The sequence below is a fragment of the Puma concolor genome, chromosome B4, assembly GCF_028749965.1.
Source record: "Puma concolor isolate L17-30 chromosome B4, mPumCon1.1.hap2, whole genome shotgun sequence".
Classification (NCBI taxonomy): Eukaryota; Metazoa; Chordata; class Mammalia; order Carnivora; family Felidae; genus Puma; species Puma concolor.
Genome location: NC_141673.1, coordinates 8,644,147 through 8,669,665, shown reverse-complemented (window position 1 = coordinate 8,669,665; position 25,519 = coordinate 8,644,147). Strand labels below are relative to the sequence as shown.

At 40.6% G+C, this 25,519-nt stretch overlaps 1 protein-coding gene across 9 annotated transcripts in view; it reads left to right on the top strand.

The window, feature by feature from the left end:
- Positions 1–25,519, top strand: part of TNRC6B (trinucleotide repeat containing adaptor 6B) — a 259,643-nt gene that overhangs the window by 161,365 nt on the left and 72,759 nt on the right. For 6 of the 9 annotated variants that reach the window (XM_086712195.1, XM_086712196.1, XM_025926993.2 and 3 more), the window contains 2 exons: positions 20,164–20,251; positions 25,412–25,433. In XM_086712195.1, coding sequence (XP_086568321.1) covers positions 20,164–20,251; positions 25,412–25,433 — 110 coding nt within the window. Of the gene's footprint in view, positions 1–9,762; positions 9,781–9,863; positions 9,886–20,163; positions 20,252–25,411; positions 25,434–25,519 lie in introns of those variants that run through there. The other 3 variants (XM_086712194.1, XM_086712200.1, XM_086712199.1) reach the window with 2 other exon arrangements.

Sequence of the window (25,519 nt, the reverse complement as noted above, 5' to 3'; positions counted from 1 at the left end):
CTTTTTATCTCCTCTGTGAACTGTTCATTTCCTTCATCCACTTTTCGATTGGATTGTGGTCTTTTCCTTATTGATTTGTAGAAGCTCTTTCTGGAATCTAGCCTTATGTGCTATAGGTTGCTGATATCTTTTTCTCAACAAATACTAGTTTGTTCTTGGTGGATTTATCATAATAATCGTTTTAAAGTTTTTATATATCTGTATTTTATACAAATATAGCAATTGTTTATGGATTCTGAGTATGTATCTTAGTTAGAAAGTCTTTGGGGGCACCTGGCTGATTCAGTTGGTAGAGCGTGCAACTCTTGATCTTGGGACTCTGAGTTCGGGCCCCACATTAGGTGTGGAGATTACTTACAATCTTAAGAAAAAAAAAAAAAAAGAGGCTTTGTTCATTCTAATTCTGAAAATAAAAATTCACCACAGTCTCTTAAAGTGCTTTAGCTGTTTCCTTCCTCCCTCCCTCCCTTCCTTCCTTCCTTCCTTCCTTCCTTCCTTCCTTCCTTTACATTTAAATCTTTTCTCTGTCTGGACTTTAGTTTCATTTAAGGTTTGAGGTATGGGTCTAATTTTATAGAGAGAGTCGGGGTGGTTCCTGAGGACCTTCTCAGAAATGATGACCTCTTTGAATTACCCATAGTGCTTCTCCGGTGCTTTATGCATCATAGTTGCTTGATGTGGAGGAGAAAGAGGACACCAGTGCAGAAGCAGCAGCAGCAACAGCAGCCCGTGGGCTGGGTATTGTTATGTGTTTTCCACCCACATTCTCTAATCAGCGCAGCTTTTCTTCAAGATAGGTAGCGTACCCCCATTTTATAGATACGAAAACTGACTTAGAGGCCAGATAATTTGCCCAAGTTCCTGCCATTAGTGTCTGAGACCCAAGATACATACAGTTGATTTGAAAATTGCCAGACTCCAAAGTCTGTGCTCTTTACCAGACAGCCTTGGCAGAAGGCTCTGCTTGTTGTAATTTACCATGCTTGATATGGAATTGTAGGAGGTGGAATCAAAAGAACTTTGAAGAAGTTGTTGGAAACTGAAGGTCCTAAAACACAAAGGAATACAGAACTCTACCGCATGCATCCGTTCACACCCACTCGACTCCACTTACATATAGAAAGTGTAATTCTTAACTATAAGGAGAAGAAAGATCTTGATACCTTAAGAGAAATTTAAGTATTCTCTCAGAAAAATAGGATATTTACATATAGCTATTACTGAGATTATCTACTAAAGATCACAATGGTAGATCATTCTCTAAAAATTTCCCTCAGGTTACATAAATTAGGTACAAACCTAATTTAATACACCATCTTAAGTGGAGTTAGGCATTCTGTATTTGATCCTGAAGAATTAGACACAGGTCAGTGTTGGCTTGGTTGTTACCAAAATATAAATCCTATTTTAAATTTTGAGTCATTTTTGCACTGGGGTTTAATTTTAGTTGAAAAATTAGGTCACGTAAGTTCATGAGTTAGCTTTACACTGTCGCTGGTTACTTATTAACCTTTAACATGCTTATCTTTCAGAAATACACATTTCCTCAAGGTAATTCAGTGATTATCTTTCAGCTTGCTAAATTTAAGTGACAACTGCTAGCACACAAGAACACGACTTTCCATTTTTACTATTCTGAAAATAGAGCACAAATTAAGAGCATTGAGAAGTAGGGTACGACTGTCACCTGTGGAATCCTGAATTCAGAGTTGATTTCCTTCTCTGCTAATTTTCTCAATACCAAGATAAGTGTCACAAATAGCACCCTTTCTCAGAGGATTTCCAGAATTAGAGTAACAAGCACCAGCTTAATAGAATGGTAGTGATGCAGTATAATCAGGAAGCGTATACACTGCCTAGTTCCCTTGCTGTTTGCAGTAGCTACTGTGTGATCTCTGAGGAAAGTTCATGTCTTTTCTAAAATGCTTGTTGGTTTTTTTTTTTTTTCTTAAGGCAGAGATCTACAAATGAGTGCAAAAATCACTTTCCTGAGGGGGGGGGGGCTGCATTATGACAACACCCCTAACGCCCCTCCTACCTTGTCAGCATGGGATATACATCAGCCTTAGGCATGGTTAGAGGAGAGGCAAATGTTTCATTGTTTGAATTCTCTTTTGATTCCTTAAAGTTGAGTAATAATGCTATTGAAAATTTTCATTTAGCCATATTTCTTATGTGTGTGACGTAGCCGTGAGAGAGAAAGTGGTTTGGTCCGTGAGAAAGGAGGGTCCAGAGCCTAAGGATAATGGCTCCCAGTTGAGGGCACACATGATCCAATTCCCTTCCCGTTTCAGTGGCAACAAACCTCCCAGAACCTTCCAGAACCTGCTATACCATCTCCTTTGGGAGTGCACACATGGGATCTGAACTTCAGACCAAGGCTTCCAAGTCAGCATCTTCAAAGATGAGGCCCTGGTGTGGATGGACATGTTTAGAGCATGTGAAGCATTTTGATGTCCTAGCCACTGAGTTAGTCCTTGATGAGTTTAGATACCACGTACTTTTTTTTTTTTTTAATATATGAAATTTATTGTCAAATTGGTTTCCATACAACACCCAGTGCTCATCCCAAAAGGTGCCCTCCTCAATACCCATCACCCACCCTCCCCTCCCTCCCACCCCCCATCAACCCTCAGTTTGTTCTCAGTTTTTAACGGTCTCTTATGCTTCGGCTCTCTCCCACTCTAACCTCTTTTTTTTTTTTTTTTCCTTCCCCTCCCCCATGGGTTTCTGTTAAGTTTCTCAGGATCCACATAAGAGTGAAACCATATGGTATCTGTCTTTCTCTGTATGGCTTATTTCACTTAGCATCACACTCTCCAGTTCCATCCACGTTGCTACAAAAGGCCATATTTCATTTTTTCTCATTGCCATGTAGTATTCCATTGTGTATATAAGCCACAATTTCTTTATCCGTTCATCAGTTGATGGACATTTAGGCTCTTTCCATAATTTGGCTATTGTTGAGAATGCTGCTATAAACATTGGGGTACAAGTGCCCCTATGCATCAGTACTCCTGTATCCCTTGGATAAATTCCTAGCAGTGCTATTGCTGGGTCATAGGGTAGGTCTATTTTTAATTTTCTGAGGAACCTCCATACTGCTTTCCAGAGCGGCTGCACCAATTTGCATTCCCACCAACAGTGCAAGAGGGTTCCCATTTCTCCACATCCTCTCCAGCATCTATAGTCTCCTGATTTGTTCATTTTGGCCACTCTGACTGGCGTGAGGTGATATCTGAGTGTGGTTTTGATTTGTATTTCCCTGATAAGGAGCGACGTTGAACATCTTTTCATGTGCCTGTTGGCCATCCGGATGTCTTCTTTAGAGAAGTGTCTATTCATATTTTCTGCCCATTTCTTCACTGGGTTATTTGTTTTTCGGGTGTGGAGTTTGGGGAGCTCTTTATAGATTTTGGATACTAGCCCTTTGTCCGATATGTCATTTGCAAATATCTTTTCCCATTCCGTTGGTTGCCTTTTAGTTTTGTTGGTTGTTTCCTTTGCTGTGCAGAAGCTTTTTATCTTCATAAGGTCCCAGTAATTCACTTTTGCTTTTAATTCCCTTGCCTTTGGGGATGTGTCGAGTAAGAGATTGCTACGGCTGAGGTCAGAGAGGTCTTTTCCTGCTTTCTCCTCTAAGGTTTTGATGGTTTCCTGTCTCACATTCAGGTCCTTTATCCATTTTGAGTTTATTTTTGTGAATGGTGTGAGAAAGTGGTCTAGTTTCAACCTTCTGCATGTTGCTGTCCAGTTCTCCCAGCACCATTTGTTAAAGAGACTGTCTTTTTTCCATTGGATGTTCTTTCCTGCTTTGTCAAAGATGAGTTGGCCATATGTTTGTGGGTCTAGTTCTGGCGTTTCTATTCTATTCCATTGGTCTATGTGTCTGTTTTTGTGCCAATACCATGCTGTCTTGATGATTACAGCTTTGTAGTAGAGGCTAAAGTCTGGGATTGTGATGCCTCCTGCTTTGGTCTTCTTCTTCAAAATTACTTTGGCTATTCGGGGCCTTTTGTGGTTCCATATGAATTTTAGGATTGCTTGTTCTAGTTTCGAGAAGAATGCTGGTGCAATTTTGATTGGGATTGCATTGAATGTGTAGATAGCTTTGGGTAGTTATTGACATTTTGACAATATTCTTCCAATCCATGAGCAGGGAATGTCTTTCCATTTCTTTAAATCTTCTTCAATTACCTTCATAAGTTTTCTATAGTTTTCAGCATACAGATCTTTTACATCTTTGGTTAGATTTATTCCTAGGTATTTTATGCTTCTTGGTGCAATTGTGAATGGGACCAGTTTCTTTATTTGTCTTTCTGTTGCTTCATTGTTAGTGTATAAGAATGCAACTGATTTCTGTACATTGATTTTTGTATCCTGCAACTTTGCTGAATTCATGTATCAGTTCTAGCAGACTTTTGGTGGAGTCTATCGGATTTTCCATGTATAATATCATGTCATCTGCAAAAAGCGAAAGCTTGACTTCATCTTTGCCAATTTTGATGCCTTTGATTTCCTTTTGTTGTCTGATTGCTGATGCTAGAACTTCCAGCACTATGTTAAACAACAGCGGTGAGAGTGGGCATAGATACCACGTACTCTTAACAGTCATATGTCACACTTCAATTGCTTTAAAACTGCCTTTAAAAAAAATTTTTTTTAATGATTATGTATTTTTGAAGGAAAGAGAGACAGAGCGTGAGCAGGGGAGGGGCAGAGAGAGAGGGAGACACAGAATCCGAAACGGGTTCCAGGCTCTGAGCCGTCAACACAGAGCCCGACGTGGGGCTCGAACTCACAAACCGTGAGATCATGAGCTGAGCTGAAGTTGGTCGCTTAACTGACTGAGCCACCCAGGCGCCCCTAAAACTGCCTTTTAATGGAGTGTCAGCTTATTGTAATTTTGGTTGAATTGTTAACAATCTTACTGATTTCAAAGGCCAGTTACATATTTATTCTTTTAATAAAATAATTGTGTTGGACCATGCACGGAAGCAGGCAGAGAAAGGGAAAAACAACATAAAAATAAAAGCACCTAAATGTTTATGAACATAGCCCCACTATCTGCTGTTAATAAGTTGTCAGGTCTTCTAAACACGTGTGCCTCACAAGTGTGGATTCTGATTGATCCACTTTTCTGCCGAGGAACTCTAGATTATCACTGTTGTGTAGTGAGTAGTTCTTTCCAAAGCCCTTCCTTAGACTCTTCATTTCTCTTTGCTTTCTTTGTTGTTGAATGCCAAGGGCAGAGGGCTTGTCTGGCTTTTGTGGGTTTGTCTGGCCCTTAAGGTTTAAACATGGTTTTTAGTGGCTCCAAGATGTAAATATTAGAGTATGTGGTATAGCTCTCGTCATGGTGTTGCCCCTTTGCCTGTTTGGATATTTGTAAAACTACCACTCACTTCAGATGGTCTTTAGGAGCCTGGCCTAAAGTACTTTCAGGAGTATGTATGGGAAAGTACTTTCAGGAGTAAAACGTGAGATGTTGTTAATAAAGATTTATTCACCAAATTAGCACAGTAAAACCTAGCAGTTCCTTTGAGCGAAGAAGCTAAGCTTAAGGCAAGCAAAACCACAGGAATGGCTGAAAATTGAGCGGATTTGACTCAGAGTTCCCACCTGAACACACCATCATGTGTTACCAATTGAATGAAACTTCAAGCGAAAAATCCAGTGAAGATGCTGGTAGTTTATAGTGATCCAGAATGTTAAGTGAAATGTAAAGATAAAGGTTTAAAAATTCAGACGTTGACTTCCTAAGATTTCTTTCACAGGTGATTTCATTGCATTTAAAAATGAAACTTTATACCCATTCTAGGAATGTTATCCACGCAGAAGCTCCAATTTAAAGGTTTCCTCTCAGGAACAGTGTGCGCACACTGGGTGAAATTTCAACTGATAAAGAGATCTCACTTATACTGGTGTATCAGTCAGGGTTCTGTCAGGAAAACAGGCCATTCAAGGTATTCCTTGCAGGAAAGATTTTTTTCCCCTTTCTTTTCTTTTTTTCTTTTTATTGTAGCCCCTTATTGAGGTATAACTGACATATAATAAACTGCTCATATTTGAAGCGTTCAATATTCGTTCAGTTTTGAGTTACATACAAACGATGATGAATGTATCCTTTGTTCCTCAAAGTCTATTTGTGCCCATTTGTCAATACTCCTTCCTGTCCTTTTCTTCCCCTCCCCAACTCCTCAGTAACCACTGATCTGCTTTGTGTCACAGTAGTTTGTGGGGGTTTTTACAATTTTATACCAATGGAACATACAGTACTTCTTGTCTAGCTTATTTCACTCATCGTAATTTTGAGGTTTCTCCATATTGTGTGAGGTTTCTCCATATTCTCCATATTGTGTCTCCATATTCCTTCGCTCAAAGGAACTGCTAGGTTTTACTGTGCTAATTCGGTGAATAAATCTTTATTAACAACATCTCACGTTTTACTCCTGAAAGTACTTTCCCATACATACTCCTGAAAGTACTTTAGGCCAGGCCCCTAAAGACCATCTCCATATTGTGTATCAATAGTTCATTCTTACTGCTGAGTCGTACTTCATGGCAGGCGCTACCACTATTTATCCATTCATCTACGGATGCCTGTTTGAGTAGTTTATAGTTTTCAGCTATTAGAAAATACTCATTTACAAAGTCTTTGTATTGGAGGTATGCTTTATTTTCTCTAGGGTAAATACCTAGGTGTGGAATGGCTGGATCGGTATGGTAGGTGTCTGTTTAACTTTGTAGAAAACTGCCAAACTATTTTCCAAAGTGATTGTACTAGTTTACATTCCCACCATAAGAGTTCCAGTTTCCAAAACCAGGTGCAGTCAGTCTTTTTTTAAATTTGGACATTCTAATAAGTATGCATATGGTAGCATCTCACAGTAGCTTTAGGAGTTTTTTTGGTTTTGTTTGTTTGTTTTTAATGACTGATGATGTTGAACATCTTACGTGCTTATTTGCCATCTGTATATTTTCTTTGGTAAAGTGTCTGCTAATCTTTGGCCTCTTTTAAAAATTGGGTTGTTTATTACCGAGTTTTGAGAATTCTTAATACAAATGGACATTAAATTCTTGATCAGATAAGTGATTTGCAAGTATTTTTTCCCAGTCTGCAACTCTTTTCATTTTCTTACCATTATCTTCAGTAGAGAAAGAAATTCTTAATTTTATTGAGTCAAATTTTCTTTTATGGACTTTACTTTCATTGTTGTACCTGTGAAATAGTTGGCCTAACCCAAGGTCACAAAAATTTTCTTTCCTACATTTTCTTTCAGTCTTTAGCTTTTATATTTAGATTTGTTATTTATTTTGAGTTAATTTTTATATGTAGTGCAAGGTATGGATTGAGGTTCATTTTTTTTTTTTTTAACATATGTTCAGTTACTCCACCATGATTTGGTGGAAAGTCTAGCCTTTCTCCGCTGAATTGCTTTTGCACCTTTTTTGAAAATCATTTGTCCATATCTCTGTCAGTTTATTTTTGGAATCTATCTTATCCCAGTGAACTTTTTGTCTGTCTTTAGACCCATACCCCACTGTCTTCATTACTCTACCTTTCTTTTCTTTTTTCTTTTCTTTTCCTTTTCTTTCTTTCTTTCTTTCTTTCTTTCTTTCTTTCTTTCTTTTCTTTCTTTTCTTTCTTTCTCTCTCTCTCTCCCTCCCTCTCTCTCTCTCTCTCTCTTTCTCTCTCTCTTTCTTTCCTTCTTTTTTAAATATTTTTAAATAGTCACTACTCTCAACATGGGGCTCAAATATTCAGTCCTAAGATCAAGAGTCGCATGCTCCACCAACTGCACCAGCCAGGTGCTCCGGTTACTCTACCTTTATAACAAGTGTGGGTGTCAGGTTGTGTAAGTCTTCCAACTTTGCTCTTTTTAAAAGTTGTTGGCTTTTCTGGGTTCTTTGAAGTTTTAAAAGGAGGTTGTCAATTTCTATTGAAAGAATAATAATAAACACCTTGTGAGATTTTGATAGGGATTGTGTTGAACCTGTAAATTAATTTGGGGAGAATCTATATCTTAATACTGAGTTTTCTAATCCATAACTATGGTATATGGTATACCTCTTCACCTACTTAGGTATTTAAATTTTTCTCTCAGCAGTGTTTTATAGTTTTCAGTGTTGGTCAGACTTATCCCTAAGTATTTCATAAATTTTGATGCCACTGTAAATAGGGTTTTTGAAAATTTCAGTTTCTATAGGGTGCCTGGGTGGCTCAGTCAGTTAAGTGTCCGACTTCGGCTGAGGTCGTGATCTTGCAGTCCGTGAGTTTGGGCCCCGCATCAGACTCTGTGCTGACAGCTCGGAGCCTGGAGCCTGCTTCAGATTCTGTGTCTCCCTTGCTCTGACCCTTCCCCATTCATGCTCTGTCTCTCTCTGTCTCAAAAATAAATAAACGTTAAAAAAATTTTTTTTTAATTCAATTTCTATTGTTTGTTGCTATTATATAGAAATACAGTTGATTTTATATATAGATCCTGTGGCCTAAAACTTTGCTAAAGTCATTTATTAATTCTAGTAGCTTTTTGGGGGGCTGGGGGAGTGTAGAATCCACTGTATTTTCCAAGGAGGAAAGACTTTGAAAGTTAGTCTGGGGGGGAAATTCAGGGAGGCCACTGTTATTGTTGAGGAAATTAGAGTGCCAGGTCCCTAGGAAAGTAGTGATCTCAGCTGCCTGCAGCTCCATTATGGCTTTAACTAATCAGAAAGCTGCTGTAAAAGTGGAAAGTCCTGTCTGCTGCTGCCTGTGTGTCTGCTCCCAACTGTTTCCAGAGCATAGTGACTTCTGCCTTCCAAATCTCGCGTGGATGTGCCTCACTTCAGCTCATCAACCTAGACAAATGGAGAATGGGCTTCTGAGATACGTAGTTCCAGACCTTTTCCTGCAGCGCAGGGAGGACTAGGGGGTAGCAATGTTAGGTTGATAATCTGGCACAGAGGGCATTAACAGAGGTACACGTAAGGTGCTGCACTCAGTTGTGGAGAAGTGACTTCGTAGTACTGTGGAAAAATAGGGCTGTGAGATGGTTGCAGTTCAGTAAGATATGATTTCCAAGAAGATACACAGCCTCTTTGAAAGTACTGGCAGTGGTCTATTTTCTGGGATAAGGAAGTGGCAAGGCCTACTTTCATGCTGTCTTGCCCAATAATTGGATGAGTGTATACAAACTGGAACATGTTTAGGGGATTATGACCCCCATACGAGGGGATAGAAAGCCAGATCACCCAGGCAGGATTGGAAGCACCAGGGAATGCCTCAGGGGTGCATGATGGGTGATTACAGATGCCTGGAAAACGTGCTATGTGCAGTCTGGGAAGGAGGGCTTGGGACCAGGGGCAGAAGCTGTGAGGAGACCACTTCCAAGGCAGTGTATAAAGCACTCTTGCACAGCTGGGCTAAGATCGAATAGCAGGTCGGAAGATTCCTTTGTTCACCTTCGGGAAGAGTGGTTTCAAATTAGATGTTCTTCCTTAGGCTCTTTGGATACAACTTTTGCTACATGGACTTTCTGAAAGCGAAAACATGTTCTTTAAATATATTATCTTTATTTGGTTTGAATAATTCTAAATAAGCCCATTCCTTATTGCATCTCAAGATACAGAAAGTGGGAATTTGTGAGAAGCTTAGAGACAGAGGCTGTGTGCAAAAGTCTTACTGGTTCTGACACTCGCATTCTTTTACATGTTGACATCTCTGAAATCTGTGTCCGTACATTTGCCGTCATCCAGATTTTTTTTTTTTTTTTTTTGCAGGTACATACATGGCACTACGTGAGTTGTTTAATTGCATTTTAATAGGTCTTTGTAAAGATTATGCTGTAATTTGGCACTGAAACACAGATGGGAATAACAAGGCATAGGCTTGATAGTAATGAGGTTAGTATTTATCCTTGGAGAAATGACTGCAATTTCGTATTTTCTTAGAAAGCAACAACCAAAGGCATTATGCTTGTGCTGTTCAGAGTAAAGTCCAGGGACCAGCAGCTTGTTAGAAATGGAGAATCGTAGTTTACAACCCATACCTACTAAATGACAATCTGTGTGTATGTTCCCATTTTAATATCTGTGTGTATGTTCCCATTAAAGTTTGAGAAATATTGCTTTACATAACCTCATATAGGAAGATAACCCATTTGTACAAGGAGCTGTGTTAAATTTTGTTGCTGGCATACAAAAGAATTGCCTGTCACATGTCACATGATGCATTTGAAGACAGGAGAGATTTCTATATCCCTCTAAATGGAAAGTGCATTTACCTTAATTTTTCTAGGTTTAATGTTACCATTTTCTTCCCATGAGCCACTCAGTGTTAGAATGATTTTTATGCCTCAGTGCTGTTTGGTTTTGTCTACTAATTTAATATCATGCGCAAATTACATTAGCATCCTATTAAACTCTCTCAGTCAGAACCAGCAAATGAAAAAATGTTAACAAATCCAATACAGATATTTGGAGTACCCTAGTATGTAATTTCCTCTGCCTGAATGGATATATTCCAACATGCTTTCTTTTTGTGTGCATTTTTAATTAAAACACTCTAAATGCATACTTCGAACACTTCGTTTGACTCTTTCCAGGGCACTTTTTTTGTTAATTTTTTTCACTCTAGATACGCATGTGGTATCATTAATCTTTAATTGGTTCTGGTTGTTAATGGTTTGGGGTCTAGTTATTTTCTTACTGTTTTATAAATTGCCAAGGTTACCATTTGTCTTTTTAAGGAAGTAAACGTCCATACAAACCACATATTTTAGACGTACTTTGGAAAGCTCTGTATAAATCTGTGTTAGAGCTCTCAGTGTGCAGACCGCAGAATTCACTCCTGCAGGTGCCAGGGGTTTGTTCAATGGTGACACTACCTCACTGATCCTTGAGAATCACACGTTGGAACTGGGGAGGGCCCCATGGGCACATCTTCGTCTTCCTGCACGTTCAGGAAACTGTTACTACAGGTGTGGCCTCTGCTCCCTGAGAAGATCTGTGCCCTGTACCCTGTCGGTTCCCTGCTAAAGTCACACACAACACGCTTTATTGGCAGAACATAAATCACATCTCAGTCTCCAGTTGTGAGGGAAACAGGCTCAAGGGAACTTGGAACTGGTGTTGACTGAGCCACTTGTACATACCCGCCACGAAGTCAAACAGGAGCCTATATTACTATTCTATCACTAAAATTCTCAGTGAAAGAACCATATGGTGAATTATGTGGTAGGGGAACACTTTATTTTTTTTTTAACTTTTTTTTAAATGTTTTATTATCTTCTTCTGGGAGAGAGAGACAGAGCATGAGCAGGGGAGGGGCAGAGAGAGAGGGAGACATAGAATCTGAAGCAGGATCCCGGCTCTGAGCTGTCAGTACGGAGCCTGATGCAGGGCTTCAACCCGCAGACCACGAGATCATGACCTGAGCCAAAGTCAGATGCTCAACTGACCGAGTCACCCAGGAGCCCCAGCAGGGGAACACTTTAAATACCCCTATGGTATCATATTTATCATGTATCTAATGTACTTAATGTACTTGATTGATAAAACTATAACAACTTGAACATATTAGGGTGAATTGTAGACTGTAGAATATTTTTGGAAATGTAATTCTGTGGATGTCAGGACTAAACAATTTCTGAAATTCCTTTTGACTCTTACATGACTTTCATAAAGAGCTCTTTACAAATGGTTTAAAATAGAAGTCCTTGGAAAAATTTTTAAACAGATGAGTCAATGTTGAAGCTTTGTTTTCAATTAAAATTTTAACTGAGATAATTGTAGGTTCATGTGCAATTGTAAGAAATAACACAGAGATTCCATGTGCCCTCTGCGCAGTTTCCCGATAAGTAGTTTCTTGCAGATCTAAAGTGTAGTATCACAACCGAGATACTAACATTGATACAACTCACCGATCTGACTGAGATTTCCCCGTTTTACTTGTAGCAGTTTGTGTATATTCTGTTTAGTTGTCTGTAATCTTACCACAGGTAGGTTCGTGCATTCACCATGACTATGAAGATACAGAACTGTTCCATTACCACAGGGATCACTAGTGTAACCACACCTGTGTGGCTCCGCTTCACCCTCCTTGCAGCCCCCTGACAGCCACTGTCATTTCAGAAATATTATAGAGGTGGAATCATACAGTATGTAACCTTTGGGATTGGCTTTTGTCACTTAGCATCGTTCCCTGGAGACTCATCCAGGTTGTTGCTGTATTAAGAGTTTGATTTTTTACAGTATTCGTTTGCTTCTGGCATGTTTCTCATGTGGATCTGTTGTATAAGTTCACATCTGTCTGCCTCAGTTGTGTGGAGTTGGTTATGAACTGGGACCAGAAGTGCCCCCACACTTATTGACCACAGAGCGTCAAGGATAGGTCTCGATGCTCTTTGATGGGCAGTTATCCAGACCCTAAAGAAAAAGAAGATGCTCTTTATTTCTGGAGACATTTTCCTGTCAAGTTGAGACCTGGGTGTTTATCTAAATTGAAATTCTTATCATCTTTCCACTCGGTTCAGCACATTGGTGGTTACTGCTTTCAAGTATGAAATTTTGAATGTTTGAAGCATGTTGGGCTGGGGCGCATGAATTCAGGAACCACTGGTCATGATTCTAGTTGTGGAAAAAAGATGACAAGGGAGAAGATTCTAGTTTGTGGGAAAAAAAGTCGTTCTCTTACCTGGATTGTAAGAGGCCATGAATTCACATGCCCAGGGTCTGGTCCTTTCAAAACACCAAAGAAACTGCAGGTTGTCCACAGAGTACCCAGAGTGCTGGTAAACATGGAGGTCAGAGCGTGAAGAACACAGGTTCCTGCCCTGACAGTGTCATCTGGGCTGTGAAGGGTGGGAGATACAGCCGTCTGAAAAAGTTGAATGGAGTCCTGGGAGGACCAGCAGCACAGCATCTTCTTTGCTGCTGAATTCTCAGTCTCTGGCACAGTGCTTGGCATCAAGGAGTCCATGAATGAATGAATGGATGGATGGGTGGATGGATGGATGAATGGATGAATGAATGAGGTGGAAGGGAAACTTTTAAGAAAGAGTGCCCCATTCTTTGGTGTGAGTGAGGGATATTAAATATAAGCCCAGAAAGCTCTGAAGAGCGTGTGTGGGTATTTGCTAGGAGGGGAGAGGGAAGAGAAGGAGGGGGATTCTCCCCCCACCTCCCAAAATGAATAAAGCCCTAAACTCACACTAGGTACTTCCCCATCTCATGGCCCTTCTACTTACTCTGCCTGGTTCGTCACTCCCCTCCAGATAATTTTCTTCACTTTAGGTTCGCTCACTGACTGAGAGAGGCCTTCTGTGAACACTGTGTAAATTAGCCCACTCATCCTTTCCCTCAGTCCTCTCTAGCCTCTTCCCCAGCTTAATTTTCTTCCTGGCATTGTGTATGTGTCCATCTCCCATCTAGAACGTCAGCTCCCTGAGGGCAGGGCCTGTCTCTTGTCCACTGTTAAACCCCCAGTGCCTGGCACTAGTAATTCAGTGTATGTTAAGTGATTTGATTAGTTGTTTTGAGGCTGTTCTTTTGAACACGTGTTCCTGGGAAGGGATAGAAAAGTTGCCCTCACTCTGTAATCATGCATTTGGGTAACATTTGCATGGAGGGCCTGCTGTGTCCCTGGTATTTGTGCGTGGTGCGTAAGATGAGTAAGGTCAGCTCCCTGCATTCAGAGACCTCTTCGGTAGCAAATGCTCACTTTTCTCAGTGTGATGGGCAGTTTGAAGGAGGCATGCCAGCTGTCTGTGAGGACAGAAGCCACAGCTCTCGAAATGTTGACACCTGAGAGGAGAGGTAGGCTCTTTTTTTTTTTTTTTTTATGTTTATTATTTTTGAGAGAGACAGACAGACAGAGAGCAAGCTGGGAAGGGGCAGAGAGAGAGGGAGACACAGAATCGGAGAAGCAGAATCTGAACTGTCAGCACAGAGCCCGACACGGGGCTCGAACTCAACAGACCGTGAGGTCATGACCTGAGCTGTAGTCGGCCACCCAGGCGCCCCAGGAGAGATAGGCTTTTTGACTGATGGGGAAAACAAGAGATTTTGCAAGTGTTGGTCTTTATTCAGTGATGAGAAGATAGGTCCCAGTTAATTTGAAAACTGTTCATTCCAAGGAGGGCCCCTGCTACCCCTCCGACCTCACCCATTGCTTTCTCCCTTCCTGCCTCTGCTCCAGCCTCCTTGCTGTTCTTCACACATCGTCTCGTAATGCCGTCTCCCAGATATCCACAGAAGCCCTCACTTCAGTGGAACTCAGGCCACTTTATCAGAGAGGCCTTTCCTACCCGTTTTATGTAAGATGCTACTCTCTTCCCTGTCAGCTGTCTCCATCAGCTTCACCCACCCTGTCCTCTCCAGGACGTGTGGTGCAACCTGAAGTGTGTCTTTTATACGTATATTTTTGTTGTATATTTTGTTTGTGTCCTGTCTCCCCCACTGGAATGGGAGCCCCCCCGAGAGCTGGGGTGTGGTTTTGTTTCTGCGGTATCCCCAGTGCTGAGAAAAGTGTCCGCTCGTGTTAGGCACCCAGTAGCGGTCTGTTAAGGAACAGATTCGTCCCTGGGCATCCTGGTAGAGGAGAGGTGAGACACAGACTAGCCCCAGGCCAATCTCTGTTTCCCAGAGCCATGTTCGAGGCCGCCCTGCTACAGGGAAGTCCTTTCACGTGGTCTGAGGCTGCTGGTGACTGACAGCAACCAACACCTCAAGGGCCCGGCGACAAGCCAGGGCAGTGGTTGCGGGGGTGTCCAGAGGAGGGCACGTTTCCTATGAATTGGAGTTGTCAGGGAACTCCGATGGATGGATATTACGCCAGGACTTGACAACAGGATAAGAGGTATGATTGGGCCACAAAAAGGAGGAAAGTTTTTCTGTCAGATACGCGGAATAGATGAGGAAAGATATGGAAGTTGGAACTGCAGTGTGCATGGCCTTGAATGTGAGCTCTGGGGAGTTGCCCAGATGGCACCGTCCTTAACTTGCCCTGTGTGGTGGTCCTAGACATTCCGGAGCTTTTGAATGTGTGATGCAACAGGTTTTTAGTAATGTCAGCACCACTGCTCTTCAGTGTTCTGGACTTGTGAGCAGGACAGGAGTCCTCTTCTGCCTCGCTTAGGTGAATATTGGGTATTTTCCCCTTTATTCAAGTATTGCCTTTCTAAAAAAAAGTTATTTCTACTTCTTTCAATTAATGGTTATTGTAGAAAAAGAAAGAAAGAAGGCAACTGTTGTATTATCTTCACCTTAGACATTCTTAAAAGAAGTTTTGGCTTTTTACTATTCTAGATTTATTCTAGATTTCAGTGTTTGCACTAGCATCTGGCTGTGTATTTAGGGCTGAGGGAGAATATGAATGATTTCTTCTCCTTTCAGACTTGGAAGTAGTTGATAGTTAAGTGGGAACAAGCTAGTCATCTGACGCTTGTATTTGATTGCTGGATGGGAGGTTTGATTTTTGAGGTGTAAATACCTTTTACAGTGTAGGCTTAAACACGAGAATTTAGAGCAACAGTTCTCTCCCCAGAGATTTTTTTTTAAGTTTATTTATTTTTGAGAGAGAGAGAGAGAGAGAGAGAGAGAGCGAGAGCACAAGTGAGGGAGGGGCAGAGAGAGAGGGAGACACAGAAGCAGGCTCCAGGCTCTGAGCTGTCAGCGTAGGGCCTGACGCAGGGCTCAAACCCACAAACTATGAGATCATGACCGGAGCTGAAGTCAGATGCTTAACTGACTGAGCCACCCAGGCACCCCCTTCCCCCAGAGATTTCAATGTAGTGGGTCTGGGGTGCTACCCTGGTAATGGTTTTGTTGATTTTGGTGGGGTGAGGGGTGGGGGGACAATCTTGAACTTAGAGAAAAGTTGCAAGTATGTTAAAAACAACAACACTTTTCCTGAATCATTTAGGAAAAATTACTATCCCATTGTCCCACCACCTGCATCCCTTTCCCCTATACTTTAGTGTATTTTTTAAAAAAACCAAGAACATTCCCCTGTATATAACCACAAAAACAACCATCAAAACAAAACAAAACACTGATACATTACTACCATTTAATCTGTAGCCCCTACTCGGGATTTGATACCCCAGTAATGGCCTTTATAGCAAAAGGATCACACTTTGCATTTGGTTATTATGTCTTGTTGGTCTCCTTCCGTTTCCTTGATTCAGTGATCTTGAAACTTTTGAAGATTGCAGAACATTTGGCAAAATGCCTCTCAACTTGAGGTTCTCTGACATTTCATCATGATGATATTCAGATTGTACATATTTGAAAAGAATATCATAGAAGAAATTCTGTGTTCTCAGAGTATCTAATCACGTAACTCATGATTTCAATTTATTCCATTATGATGATGTTCATGTATTTTACTTGATTAAGGTGATGTCTGCCAGGCTTCTCCTCTGTGTAATTATTCTTTTCTCCTTTTTGATTAGTAAGTATTTTTACGGGGAGACACTTTCAAACTAAGTGAATATTCCATTCCTTTCACCTTTAACTTATATACTTATTTCTATCTGGATGAACTCATGTTTTCCTGTTGTATACAATGACTTAAGATTTCTTACCATCATTATTTTTATGCTCATATTGCCCCAGGTTTAGCTTGTAGGAACCCCTTCACATTGGTATCTGCAAGCATTTGACATGCCACATCATTTGTTGAACTTTTCCTTGCTTCTGGGCAACAAGCATTCCTCTTTCATTTTGTACTTTCTTTCTTCTAGCCCCAAATTAGCTTTTTTTTTTTTTTTCAACTTTTTTTAAATTTATTTGTGGGACAGAGAGAGACAGAGCATGAACGGGGGAGGGGCAGAGAGAGAGGGAGACACAGAATCGGAAACAGGCTCCAGGCTCTGAGCCATCAGCCCAGAGCCTGACGCGGGGCTCGAACCCTCGGACCGCGAGATCGTGACCTGGATGAAGTCGGACGCTTAACCGACTGCGCCACCCAGGCGCCCCCCAAATTAGCTTTTTTTTAAAAAAGAACTCTAGTTCTTTTAGTTAAGAATGGTATTTAGAAGCCAGAGTCTGGGTACTAGTTGTGTTCATTGCTATTTGGGTTGCTTGTTCCCAAGCCCTCTCAGTAATAGAGCTAAGGGGAGAGAGAGAGAGAGAGCGAGCGAGCACGTGTGCTTGCATACATGAAGGAATATACACACATGTGGGCTCACAAAATTATATCCATGTTTATTGTTATGTCTGTCTCTATATATTAAAAACCATGAGTTGATGCCAATAGCTAATTCTGATCCAGGCCCACAGGACTCTTTTGAGACTTTTCCCTTTCCATTTTGGTAACTACCTTTTTCAACAGTGATAAACCTGATTGTCATTATCATTAATGTATTTATTTATTGATCAGTCCCTCTGTATGTAACCATTACCTTCCCCACGTGGGTACCTGCTTCACCTTCTTGGGCTCTGGTTCAGCATGGGGATATTTTAAAGCTCCCCAAAGATGCTAATGTGCAGCCAAGATAGAGCACAACTGATTTAGAAGAAAGATGAACTTGGGGTGTCTAGATGGTTCAGTCAGTTGAGTGTCCCACTTCGGCTCAGGTCATGATCTCGCGGTTCGTGAGTTCAAGCCCCACGTCAAGCCCTGTGCTGACATCTCAGAGCCTGGAGCTTGCTTTAGATTCTGTGTCTCTTTCTCTCTCTGCCCCTCCCCTCCCATGCTCTGTCTCTCTCTCTCTCTCAAAAATAAACAAACATTTAAAAGGAAGAAGAAAGGTGAACTCTGTACTTTTTGATTCATTATTAAATGAATGGCAGGTTTGTAAGTCAGGTCTGGTTTGGGAAAATAAATTGTTCCTAAGGAAGTGAAATCTAAAGAGAAAACTCAATTCTACCAATATAAGCAGTAAAAGATCAGGGTGAAAGCACAGCCTGTCTCCTGGAAAGCTTTGAAAAATATTTGTTTTGGAAGTAAATCTGCTTGTAGTGAACATGAATTTCAGTTCCTTTCTCTGAATTACCTGTTTATAGGAAAAAATACTTGAAAAGGTTAGTTGTTTTTAAGAATGTGTTTCATTAAAGACTTACTTTTTTTTTTTTACATTGCATTTTTAAAATAAACTTTGTAGAATAGACCTAGAAATTGCACTTCACTGCTTTTTAGAGCATCGAATATTTAACCAGATTTTTAGACTGTGGTTGCTCTTTTTCTGTAGTCTGTTGCACTGTAAAATATAGGCACCAAATCACAGTAACTGGGTCATGAGGAACGCCATCTTCTTCCACTTGGAGCCAGAGGAAGCAAGAGGCTCCGGGAGCCAAATACAACAGGATCTGTGGCCAGCCTACCTTAGATGGTCAACATCCATCTTGCCAATTTTCATAAAGCCGTGTTCTTAAAGTAGTGCAGTGCTGTAAGTGGATTTTCACCAAGAGCTTTACCCTGAGACTGATGTGCACACATTCTGACTCCAGAGAAATCCAGTATTCAACCTAAGGGAATTAAAATAAAATCTCTTCCTTGTTTGTGTTTTTATTTTTATTTTTTTAAATATTTATTTATTTTTGAGAGAGCGTGAGCAGGGGAGGGGCAGAGAGAGAGGGAAACAGAGGATCTGAAGCAGGCTCTGCAGCAGCAAGCCCCATGCAGGGCTCAAACTCACGAACCACGAGATCATGACCTGAGCTGAAGTCGGATGCTTAACCGATGGAGCCACCCAGGCGCCCCCTTGGTTATATTTTTTAAAGTTTTCATTGAAGTTACCTTCGGAGTGTGAATTGTGCACATTAGGATTTTGTATATTTATGCCAGAGGCACAGAAGGAGAAAGGCCAATGTTTGTCAATGTGAACAGAACCACAGAAAGCTCGATACATGGGTAAAACACCTATTTTGTTGTCGTTGTTGTTTAGTTCTTGTTTTCTATAAATAAGCATTACTTATCTGTTGACGAGAGCCAACTTCATTGTTGGTCATCAGTTCCTTTGTACAGGCTGAGTGGTTACATTCCCCAAAAGTGATTCCTTCCAGAACTGTCCCTGTGATTTTTGCCACGTCTGCAAACGATGAGTTTGATGTGTTGGGTCACCTAAAATCACAAGTATCTGTTCAGTATTTGGGGGCACCGGGAACTAGAGCTCTGAGTCTCCTTCCAGCTCTGAAATTCAGGACGCGTGGCATCAGGATTTCCTGCCTTGAGCTCTGAAGTAACAGCAGTAGTTTTGCAATGCATTCTTCCTATTTGATACATAGAGAGTGAAAGTTGGCAGCTTACCATATGCATTATATTCAAATATATATTAGAATGTTCCATAAGAGAATAAGTATTACTTTCTGAATGTACTTTTCAGATGTGAGGCATTACATTATATTAATTTCTTAACATTCCAGCACATTTCTTTAACTAGAATCTTTAGTATTACGTATGACTTTTGTTCTAATTGAGGGCAGCAAAACCTGGTTGTCTCAATTCAGGTGTTCAGCAAGATGCAACTGTGAAGTCACTTGGTGAGGAATACATGGATTTATAGGACACATGGTACCTGCCTTAAAAGCACAAGTAGAGAACATGTAAAACACACAATATTAATAATATAGAAGAAAAATACAGAATATAGAACATAGAATTTTATAGTCACCGACCTGATGATGTCAGGGGAGAATACCTAAATTGTGATAGATATTTGTGTACCATAAGTGAATTTATATATTCTGTATTATTTGTGAAGAATTTTTGCCTTTCATAAAATATATTCCTTTTTCTTTGACATTATTAATGCTGTATTTTATGTGTTTTCTACTTGTACTTTTAAGACCAAGTACTAAGAGTTCTATAAATCTATGGAATCCAGGAATATCTCCAGAACCAACTGGATGTTACCACATTCAAATCCGGGTTTTTGCTGAGTGGAAATACGTGTGTGTGTGTGTGTGTTCTCTTAGGAGGATATTGTAAAGCTCACTTTAGTGGGCTTCTTTGAAACCGAACTTGAAGCCCTACTTTGCAGAAAAGATAACAAACCAAAATATGGGGATAACTGAATGTGGTGAGTTTTATGCATACTCTTAGTTTAAGTAAAATACCGTGTTCTGCTCAGTCACAGAGATGGCATGTTTTGCATACCGTCTACAAGCATTGAATTTGCTACACAAATAGACTGTGAATATAAATGTTAACCTTCTGGTGTGACATTACTTTAACAGAGAGAAGGAGCAAGAAAGGGAAGAACAGTTAATGGAAGACAAGAAAAGGAAGAAAGAGGATAAAAAGAAAAAAGAAGCCACTCAGAAGGTGAGTTTAATGACTTAAGTCTGTCTTTACATCCACCAAGCATCTAGAATAAGTAACTGCCTTGGGTGGGATACCTGACATCTTAATAATGCTGCTTACTTTGTTCACTTGGAAGTTTTACGATTAGAAAGTGGGAGTTAAAGACGTACATTTGTCACCACAGAATACTCAATAATGCTGCAGCTGATTTAATGAGAACACCAGTATACAGTGTGAAGAAAGGCAAGTGAGTCCCTGCCACTTAATTTCTTGTCGAATGTCCTTACTCGTATCACAGTTAATCTCCATTTTCTTAGGTCAGCTTATAAACTAGCTTTTCTTTTTTTTTTTTTTTTTTTTAATATTTTTTTTTCAACGTTTTTTATTTATTTTTGGGACAGAGAGAGACAGAGCATGAACGGGGGAGGGGCAGAGAGAGGGAGACACAGAATCGGAAACAGGCTCCAGGCTCTGAGCCATCAGCCCAGAGCCCGACGCGGGGCTCGAACTCACCGACCACGAGATCGTGACCTGGCTGAAGTCGGACGCTTAACCGACTACGCCACCCAGGCGCCCCTAAACTAGCTTTTCAAGTGTCTCTGTAGTTCACCCCAGTGTTCTCCTTTTGGTTCCTTTCCAGCATGGTCATCTGTACAAGACCACCTTCTGATAATTCCATAAAGAAACCTTCCTCACAGGCCAGTGGGCCTGCTTCAAGCTTTGGGGGAGATGGTATTGTGTGGCTTTGAGGAGCTTGCTTAGGGAAGAAGAGAGGCTAAAAGGAAAAGACCTACATCTCACTGCTGCCAACTGACAGGTCTTAGTTGACATGCTTGACCCAGGGTGCTGTCCTTTGCTTCAGTGTCTGTCCTGCAGGCCCCACCCTTGTCTAATCTTATTTCCCCCACCTCCCCATTCTTTAGCATTGCCTGACTTGGGCTCTGGCTCGGCAGGCCTGCTTTTGTGCCATTTTTTTTTTTTTTTTAACGTTTATTTATTATTGAAAGAGAGAGACAGAGACAGAGTATGAGCAGGGCAGGGGCAGAGAGAGGGGGAGACACAGAATCCGAAGCAGGCTTCAGGCTCTGAGCTGTCAGCACAGAGCCTGATGTGGGGCTCGAACTCACGGACCACAAGATCATGACCTGTGTTGAAGTCGGACACTCAACCGACTGAGCCACCCAGGCGACTTTTGTGCCATTTTTGGAGGTAAAGTGATTTGCCTCCAGTTCTTGTTACCACTACACAGAGCACTTGGGAAGCAGGACATTGCTGTGGGGCAGGTTCGAGGGTCCCTGCTACAGTGGCAGGTTATTGAAGCTCAGTTTAGGGAGGTAGAAACTGTTACAGGGTTCAGAGGGAACTCTAGATTTAGAACAGACTCAAGGCAGACAGTTGGACACAAACCGATGTAGGCTTTAAGGGACACCAGAAGTTTTCCCAGCATTCTGGGCTATAGCGTATATTCCCATAATTCAGTTTTCTGAACTTTTGAACTAGATCATTTATAAGTCCCAGCCTAAAGAAATCATACTGGAAATATTTTCTGAATTGAATTGCATGTGACCCTGCCACATTAAACATACAGAGTGTAATTTTATCTTTTCTTCATGACTTAATTATAGGTAATACTCGTTATTGTTTGGTGTTATAATAGACTGCTGTGTGCACTCTTTAAAGTCTTGTCTTTAATTGTGCTTCTGTTTCTATTCATAGTGGTGTGCTCACCATCTCACCCTCATGCTCTCAGGGTACCTACTTCTAATGTGTTGCTTCTAATCTGAGCTTGTTAGAATTGTCTACAATGTCAGTAAAGAGTCTGAATAAAGACGCCAGAGGACAACCCAGAGGCCTTTTTCAAACTTACTTCCCTTTAAGGACACAGCCCCATTTCACATTTTGAGGTTGCGATAAGCAGGTCCACCAGCTATATAGGGTGTTACCAGAATGGTAGAGAGTGAACCTCAGCAAAGGCTTTCTTTCCTCTAGGGCATTTACATTTCGTCAACTAAGTTAGTATAAGAATTGGGTTTTACAGTCTGTATGGATGTATGATTCATAGGCTGGACCTTGGTAAACTTGAGCAAAGGCTGGTAACAAGAAGATACCAAATGGATTATTTCAGGCACTAGACAGTCTACATTCTTCACTTAGGTAACAGTGTTTCTCAACTGGAAAATATCAGTATCTGGGAGTGATTTATAATATATGCATCTGTAAACTTTTGCTGTGGATCCCACTAGTAGAAAAATGATTTGAAATACAAGATGGTGTGGGTTTACGCAAGAGCAAATTGGGATTGGGGGCACCTGGGTGGCTCAGTCGGTTAAGCGTCTGGCTATTGGTTTCAGCTCAGGTCATGATCTCACGGTTTGTGAGTTCAAGTCCTGATCAGCACAGAGTCTGCTTGGGATTCTCTCTCCCTCTGCCCCTCTCCACTCTGTCTCTGTCTCTTTCTCTCTCTCAAAAATAAATAAACATTAAAAAGTAAAAAATAAAAATGTAATGTTTATTTATTTTTAGGAGAGGGAGAGAGTAGGGGAGGGGCAGAGGGAGAGGGTAACAGGATCTGTAGTGGTCTCTGCACTCACAACACAGAGCCCGACGCAGGGCTCTAACTCACAGACCACTAGATCGTGACCTGAGCTGAAGTCAGATGTTTAACCAACTGAACCACCCAAGTGCCCCTAAAAATATACAGCTGGACAATCTCCCTCTGTACTTACATCTGCATTAAGAACTGGTTCAGAAGTTGTGGCAAAGAGGAAAATCACCATAACTAAAATTTCAATTGGTTAGTTGTGAACAATGGAAACCCAATCATTTTTGTTCAGAAATGTTCTAGATTGGCTGTCACAAGATCCAGGCCAACATGTGGCCTTGGATATTGTTTTATCAGACTGAACCATGGTGTAATTTCAGAGTTAAGTTCTGATTTAGCAGTTTTAAGGAAGAGTACAAAGCTTACCATGTGATTGTCTTCGTGGTTTCCAACCTTATTGTAGAGACAGCGCCTCAACTAGGAGGCATAAAATGTGCTATGATGCAAAGAATTGTAGAGAATGTGCCAGAGGTTCTATTACACGGTCATTCATTTATTCAATCAGCACCATCTGTGGTGCTTCCACATCCTTCTCGCTGCTTACCCTCGTGCTTTATAATCTCTTCCTGTCTGCTTCCCAGTTTGACTGACTGACTCTAAGTGTCGCAAGGTTTTATTCCCTATTTGTATTTCCAGGAAGTAGGGCAGTCAGTGCCTGGTACATGAGAGTGACTCAAAAAAATATTTGTTTAATAAATCAATGGTCAAGAATGAGTGCTGGCAATGTAATTGTCTTGAAGAATTGACTTTTATTTTAAGTTAAATTATTTCCACACAGACATTAAACTTGAGCTTTTCTCATGAGCAGTTTGCTCTTTCTAGAGCCATCACTGAGTAAACTGTGTTCGATTTTCATTCATGAGAAAGGTGTCAAGGAAGGATTCCATTCACATTCATTAAGCTGACGCTGCAAAAGAATCATTGTTTAGTGTTGGCAGAACACATGCTTTGATCATCCAGCCTTTCACCGTCTGGAGGACAGCTCTTTTAACAGAAACCACATTGTAAGACACATTTGACATTATTTGGGTTTGTCACTTACAGCTGGGGAAAGCATTGACTTCCTGTATAACTTGATCTTCAAAATGGCATTCTAAGAAATATTTATAATGTTATAAAATTTAAACTGCATTAAGGAATTGGTATGTGGAGACAAATCAGTTCATTCTTGGTTAAATGGAGTTTTAGAAGAATTGCACAGTAGACTTGAGCTCTGTAATAATTAGTACAAGGAAACACATTTTAAGGTGCTGTCTACTACAAATTCACTACAGTAGAATTAGCTTGGCTTTTAGTGCAAGAATGTAAGGAATGCTCCAGGAGGTCATACAACCAGATCATTTAACTCAGTCTGGCAATGGTGTGATGCAATCCACTATGAAGTGGGCTGGTTAGCTACAGGACGTACCCTCCAAAGATGGACAAGTTTTCATGAGCACCCAGAGGAGTAACTTGGCATGCCTACCAACCACAAATAATCAAACATCTTCTTTTCTATTACAAAGTCAGAGAACCATTAAAAGATTAACATTTGGGAAAAGGGAGTCAAAATCATGCATGATCTCAATCACGATGATGGTGATGGTGGTGGTGGTAATTATAAGCCCTATTAGAATTCTGGCGCATTTCCTTTTGGATGTTTTTCTTACGCATGACCTTTTGTGGATTTGTTTTAATATTATAGGGCATGTATAATTAGGTGCCCTCCTTTATTTTCCTCTCTTACTAGCAGAAGTAGTTTTCCGTGTGGCTCCTAATCATCATTTCCAAACTCTCTAAAAACCCATTTTTCTATTCAGCCTATCCAATCTTTTAGGTCAATCACTTCCATAGAGGTGTTAGTTACTATGTAAAGAAATACTTTCAACAAAGCAATCTTTATTTGTCCAAAATTTACATATTTCATCCATTGCTGTATATCATACTTTTTCCATGAACTTTGATTAAAAATAACAAACATTTATGAGCATTGGCATAGGATATCCAGTTTAATCCTTATAATAACCCTTTGTATGGAGATACTATTATTATCTCCATTCAACAGATAAATAGAAAACAGATCACACAGCCAGGAAGTGGCATGGCTTGGTTTTAAATCCTGCCTTCCTGCCATGGCCTCTGGTACGTCTGATGATGGGCCCTTGAACTTTTGCTTTCTAGATTTGAGATCAAGTGTTTGAGTCCATACTCCTAGGGTAACCTTTTTGTCTCTGTGGCTAATTTCGTTTCTAGGCTACATCCATTTGCTTTCTAGTCAGATCATCAAAATGACAAACAGCATTCCTGGTACAGATACTTCAGCATTTAATGAGAGTGGAATGCTTCTGGTTTTAATTTTTAGCGTCCCTCATAATTATGGTCATATAAGTTATAACTGGACATATGGCCGTTGTCTTTATAAAAGGATGCCCGAACTGACTCTCGGTGTGTTTTTTTGTTTGTCCTTTTTTTTCTGGATTTGAACTATGCCTGTGTGTCTGACAGCTTGAATTACTTGAGTTATCAGAATTAAAGTAGTCTTATAATATCAAACTAGAAAATAAATCTCATTCACTTATGTCTGTTCGTTTATTTTTCAGGTCACGGAACAAAAAACCAAAGGTAAGATTGTTTTTTTTTTTTTTCCTTTTGAAGTTGTTGGAACCTTCTGTGTTTAGATTTTACATTCTTGCCAACTCAGCCTCCAA